Source organism: Aplidium turbinatum, chromosome 10 (assembly GCF_918807975.1).
Source record: "Aplidium turbinatum chromosome 10, kaAplTurb1.1, whole genome shotgun sequence".
In the NCBI taxonomy this organism is placed as follows: Eukaryota; Metazoa; Chordata; class Ascidiacea; order Aplousobranchia; family Polyclinidae; genus Aplidium; species Aplidium turbinatum.
In genome coordinates, this window is record NC_137481.1 from 22411925 (window position 1) to 22417924 (window position 6000).

The 6000-nt window shown below is 37.4% G+C and overlaps 1 protein-coding gene across 1 annotated transcript; it reads right to left on the bottom strand.

Annotated features, from left to right (window-relative positions):
* Positions 1 to 1158: 1158 nt before the first annotated feature.
* On the bottom strand, positions 1159 to 5439 carry LOC145779071 (uncharacterized). Its single transcript, XM_082590643.1, has 4 exons — positions 5286 to 5439; positions 4422 to 4492; positions 3362 to 3490; positions 1159 to 2778 (listed from the first exon to the last, which is right to left on the bottom strand). Exons 1-4 carry the CDS (start codon positions 5437 to 5439, stop codon positions 2614 to 2616), a joined length of 519 nt encoding a protein of 172 aa, XP_082446769.1. The 3' UTR covers positions 1159 to 2613.
* Between the last annotated feature and the right edge of the window lie 561 nt (positions 5440 to 6000).

Sequence of the window (6000 nt, forward strand, 5' to 3'; positions counted from 1 at the left end):
TGACCAGTAGGGAGATTCGAAGCTTTTTCTCGGAAACAGCAATTCTCATGTCATTTTCGCATGCAAGCCGGTTTCGTTTTTTTTTTTTTGCTTTAACATCCACCAGAATAGAAAACACATGCTTGCATAAATAAGTAGTTATGAATGGGCATGAGAACTTCAAGGGAAACTTTTGTAATAAGAAGATACCTTTCAATTTGTTGACACCAAAACGTTTGAAAATTTGTTGTGTTGAAGTTTTTTTGCATCTTGCTTTCTTGAAGCTCGATAATGTAATCCAAGTAGGCTACCGGTAGCCTATGGACTGTTTATATCTGCTGCTGTTGAAAAAAATTGAAAATAGAACTAAAAATCCTTAAACAAAAGAAGTTTCCTCAAAAGTGAGAGCCCTGCTTTTGCAGTTCCATGCAAATAGCAAACGTGAGGAAATTCATGCTTTGAAAAAATGAAGTTTTCTTACCGATTGTTTTTACAATGTTAGGTAAAAATATAGTTTTTGCATTCCGAGTTACATGCGGAATTGCGGATGGCATCATTACATCACGCGTCAATCACACAGATGTTTATTTACCATCATGTAAGCCGCAATCAAGTTTCGGCTGGACAATATTTTCCAAAAATATTCTCTGATATACCATTCAGTAGACTGTGTGTTGATGTTTCAGAGTACGTTCGCGCCGAACCCCTGAAACAGCTTCGTCGAACCCCAAGGGTTCGATCGAACCCTGGTTAAGAACCACTGCTTTAGTGTCTTCTCATGTTTTCTTTGGTCTTCTTTTTCTTCATTTGTCCTGTCACTACCTTGCGCTACACACAGGACAGATAAAATGACATCACACTTAGTTAAAGTTACATTCGGTGGAAGCTGAGACATTTTACTTTGGAAAATGCCTGACAATAGAAAACTTTCAAAAGAAGTTCGTTGTAAATAATAGTTCATGCATTTATTGTCAAACTAATTGTTTCCACGATACAATCTCAGTGATTCCGAGCCGGTCTGTCACGGTTTCTTTCTATCTCTTACCAGGAAAAAGACTTGGAAAGGTTCAATGACGTAGTTTAATGGGTATAACCGAAAAGCAGTCAATTAAATGTCGAATAAGTTCTACTGGTGACATGATAGTGAAAATTCTTGAAGGACCTTAACTAACGGCTTCTCAAATAACTCTAATTTCGAACACAATTTATATCAGCACCAATTCTCATCTACTTGTATTCAATTACTTCAAGTCTCAATCACCAATAATTTCTGCACCAACTACCAATCTACAACTCATAACACAACTCTCATAATCAACTCAATAATAATAATAGTCCATCAATTCACACCACTATTTATAGCAAGTTGCTCGGTCCAGTAACTTCGAGAAGGTTACGTAATATTATATCATAAAGACTCATTGTTCTGTCACGTTGCACCAAACGTAAACAAGCAAGTTTAAGAAATTTCTAGATTGTCACGTAGGAGTAGAAGGTTCTAGAAAACACGTTACATAATAAAGATTTCGCAATCACAGATCTACTGGTAAGCATCCTTATGACGTCATGACAAACGTCATTCGGCAATCGTGAAAAACAACAGAACATTCCAGATTTGTTCTGAATGAATGTCCCGAATGCTCTGGAAATACATTACATAATAGAGATCTCGCAATCAAAGGTTACTTCAGGGCAGTAACCGATAATAACACATCGCTCAAAAATTCCATAATAAAAACAGCACGTTCTGTCAAGATACAAAGCAGCCCGTCGCGAGACCTCGCACATTGATTGTGACACGGTCAAACAACGAAAAGCAAGGAAGCTCGGGATCTCAACCTGGGATGAGAAACACAAACTCGCTTCCATCGTGAATAAATAATTCATCCTGACAATCTTGTAGCAATTGTGCAATTAAAGGAACAGCTTGAAAAACACTACTACAAATAAATCTCACTTGTAAATCGCGTTCATATGTGTATACCTGACCTAGATAAAATTGTCATGATTTACAATAAAAGAATGCACCGACAATTAAGTTACAGTAAAGTGGAGCAAATAACATGGTGAAAACAAGCACGGCACATCTACATAGGGTTAAAACTTGCACCGCTCTAATGCAATACTCTTATGAACAAAGTAAAACAGCGAATGAAAAATGACGGATTTTGTTGTCTGGTGTGATAGCACTAAAACAATTTCGAAACTGTTCATTCAATGGTTGACAAACAATGCAACATATCGCGGTAAAAAATAATGGGAAACGTAATGCAGCTACCAGTGTAGAATGCAAATAACTTGGCGCCATGGCACATGGTTATTCAAGAGAGTAAACAAGAAGGGAGTGACATTTGGAAAAACGTTTCTAGCATTTTCACGATATTTTAAGATTTATTTTTGAAAACTGTTCAACTATTTTCAGATTAGTAAAATATGCGTTGAGCTGAAGCATTTCTCAAATTTGTATAAAGGTCTTTATAAACTTTTGCAATGTTGTTTTCAACATGAAGTGAACTAGGTTTAAAAAATAACAATATCACACAAAACTACAGTGCAACAACATAGCACTTATCATTCATGCAATAACGATGACTTGTCTGACCAAACACTGCAGCAACTTGTCGTTGTAACGCGTTACAGTGATTCGTTGGCCTTAGCTTGAGAGTAGCGGACAGACTTCTTAGGTCGGCCAGTGAGCAAGATAATGCAAATCAACAGCAGCGCTAAGAAGGCGAATATTGCTGGCACAGCCAAAGCTGCTATGACATCTCCTTGTGGAAACTGACGTTCAATGATCACCTAGAAATACAATGTGTGCTTTTATATGGTGCTGCATCTATCACAGATATGCGTTGCTCTCAACGCTTGAGATGGTAGACTGCAACTGAGTAATTATGTTACTACTACCTAAAGCAACACCGATAAGCCGCGTTCTGTACTTTGTACCAAAAGACGTTACAATCTGCATAAGGTTTTAGCCTTGAGTCACTTGGTTTTATATAATATAGTATGAGCATGTGTCAAGTAGGCAGGAAGGAAGTTTTCTGCGAAAGGCATTGACTTTAAAAGTATATGGGACGAGGAAAAGGGAAAGTTCAAAAACACATTGAAAGAACAAGTGAAGAAAGAAGCAGACAAGGTCGGACCAAACCAAATTTGGATGAAATTGATCAAATTAACTAAAGAATGGCACACACCTAACATCTATTTACCAAAGTATCGGAGCTTCTAAACTACTACGAACACAGTTGAACTACATCATAAACATGAAAAACGATCACTTCTCGAGAGATTAATAAAAAAGTCACATCAAGTCAATTATACCTTACACAAGGTCTAATTTTCTTATCAAGCAGCGATTACAAGTTTTAAATCTAATCACCTCTGTGGGGGCATTAGGGTTGTAATAACATGTGTATCTCTTTCCAAGTTCACCATACATCTCCAGCAAGTCTTTGACTTCTTTAGTATTTTCGTCAGGGGAGGTATTGCACTCGGGTATCAGAGAGCACTGATAATTAAACCAAGTGTTATCCCAAGTCGGTTGTAAATTAGAAATTCAAGTGAGTTGCAAGTTGACACCACAAAAAGTGTAGCCTATCAACTCCCATTACTCAGTATTTTTAATATCACTTCATCATAATAGTGGAATTACTAGCTTGTCTGCAGAAGTGCAGTGGGTCTTCTGGAGGAGGATGACAAGAGCTCGGTTCTTATGAGCAAGCTGCTCGATCACATCAATCTTGCTGAATGTAATGCCCTCGGTGTTTAGCTGTAAGATGTTGGGATGACGGTACTTGTCGACAGTAGAACTGCCACGCTCTGAAAAGAGCAGTTCCGGTGGAGTCTTCTGCTGAGCTGGTCGAGGTTCGGTTTCAACAGTCCTCGTTTCGCATTTTTATGATGCTACTTATAGGGGGGACCGCGTGAAGGTGACTATTCTTCCAAAGTTGCATCTCCAACACCAGTCCCCACCAAACTTTGCCAAGGAAGGCCTGAGAGCGGCTCAACCACCTGCGCATTGGCGTCGGACTATTCCGCTCCAACATGCACAAATGGGGGATGATTCCATCTGTGAGTGTGACAAATAGGCAGACCACACAATCTGTAACTGCGTCAAATGGTGTGCTTGGATTGAACGGGATGACGAATCAATTCAGTGGCTGCTCGACACCTGCCCAAACATCTAAACCGAGTCACCGCCACTTCCCAAGGGTGGTAAATGCAAAGCCTCTTGACTCCGGGAGTGACAAAGAAGGTTCAAACGAAGAAAATCATAATAGTATAAAGTAAAACATAAATAGTATACTAAATAGTATAATGTAAAACATCACAGCAAAACAACTAGTCGACTATTTGAGATTTGAATAAGTTCTTTTTATCAATTCATAACAAATGCAATTCAAAACTTATCAACTTTTACATATAAGAAACCTTCTAACCTGTATAATATCAGGTGGAGTAGCATCAGATTGGCGTATTGTTGATGTAACAGGAACACTGGAACAGTTTCCTATAAAAAATGTTAGGTAATAATCAGCAGGTAAAATAAATTCAAGTATTTTGGTAGGCCAGATATAGGAACAGTTTCAAACGAGTGATAGAAGTAACAACTTTTTTAATTAAACCTCAATTTAGACAGTTAAAAACAAGAGTAAATGAGCCAATAACTAGAGGCCACGCAGCAGAAACAAGACATATTATTTCTTAATCTAATGTTTATTAAGAATAAGCATATCAATAGAAACAAAGTCTGATTGGAATTACAAATCGAACTGCAATAACGCACTTTCCACATGTTCCTCATATTTACAGCAGTTAGTTTAGTTTATGCTGACACAACCATCGAGATGGTGGCAGAGTGTCAGACTGTCAGGTTAAAGCAAGCATAAGCCAGTGTCGGTAGTTTTGCTATGAACACAAATTGTTAAACAGCAAAATCAGAAATAAATATTAACTTTCAGAACAAGATGATTCAACAGTTTAAAGCGTCTTGTACGTAAAAAGTTCATATACCGTATAAGCTGGGAAAGACTCTTTTTTGAAAAGAGCAAGTGTTTGATACAAGTTTTGGAAGACTTCAATTGAAATTATATCAAACAATCTTGTTTTTGTCCAGAGGAAGGAAAGTGAAAAAAGTAAGTATTGCAGACAAAACATTTATGTTATATTTTTTATTTAACTACAGACAGGACGTCACTGTTTCGACCTTAAAGTCTCATCAGTGCAGAAACAAACGCTAAACTTGAACGCCTTATTATATACTATATAAGTAATTCAGCGTGGGATTTTTCCATTTGTGTTACGCAAGGAACCACGTTTGGGTACTTTCACCCATCTTGCCAGAATGCTCAAACTGCCGGAATGATGAGCTATGCGCAATGCAACAGCAAGAGGTGTGCTAGCAAAGTGCTCAATTGGCGAACCAAGAGCATTACATAACTGCAGACAGGACGCCATTGTTTCGACCTTAAGGCCTCATCAGTACACTAGACTTGAACGCCTTATTATTATAGGCCTATTTAAAAATATAAAGGAAGAAATATTATTAATTTTTGGTGTGAATTATTTAATTGTTCTAATTATAATATATTCATTTAATATACAACTATTTTAATACTCACATTGTCCACCTTTGCATCATAGGTCACATTAATGAGGTAGCATGGATACAATAAGCGTTCACCATCGCAAAATACAGAACCTTTTTGTTGGCGACCAACAGGGTTACATGTGGTATTCTGGTGACAAAAAATATATGTACAGTTGTACACATAGGCGTCGATTTTTTCTTACAAGAGAGGAATTCTGGGTGGGCGAGAGTTTTCAAACAGATTTCATTGAATGTGTATGTTTGCAAATTCGCAATGGTTCAGTCTTCGAAATGAGCATATTTTTACTTCGGCAAAAACGTTGCCGAGGCCAAACGGCAAAATTTGAAATTGCCTCGGCAATTACTGTGAATATTTATTAGGAAAAGATTAAAACATGAAAAGATTAAAACTAAAACATGTAAAACGA

Bases quoted from the DNA above. Each gene is read 5' to 3' on its own strand.
- LOC145779071 (XM_082590643.1), bottom strand. From the start codon at position 5,439: ATGGCGTCCTGTCTGCAGTTATGTAATGCTCTTGGTTCGCCAATTGAG. The intron at 3,491-4,421 runs GTTAGAAGGTTT...TTTAATTATCAG, and splicing joins CTCCACCTGATATTATACAG to TGCTCTCTGATACCCGAGTG. The intron at 2,779-3,361 runs GTGATTAGATTT...TTGTATTTCTAG, and splicing joins ACCCTAATGCCCCCACAGAG to GTGATCATTGAACGTCAGTT.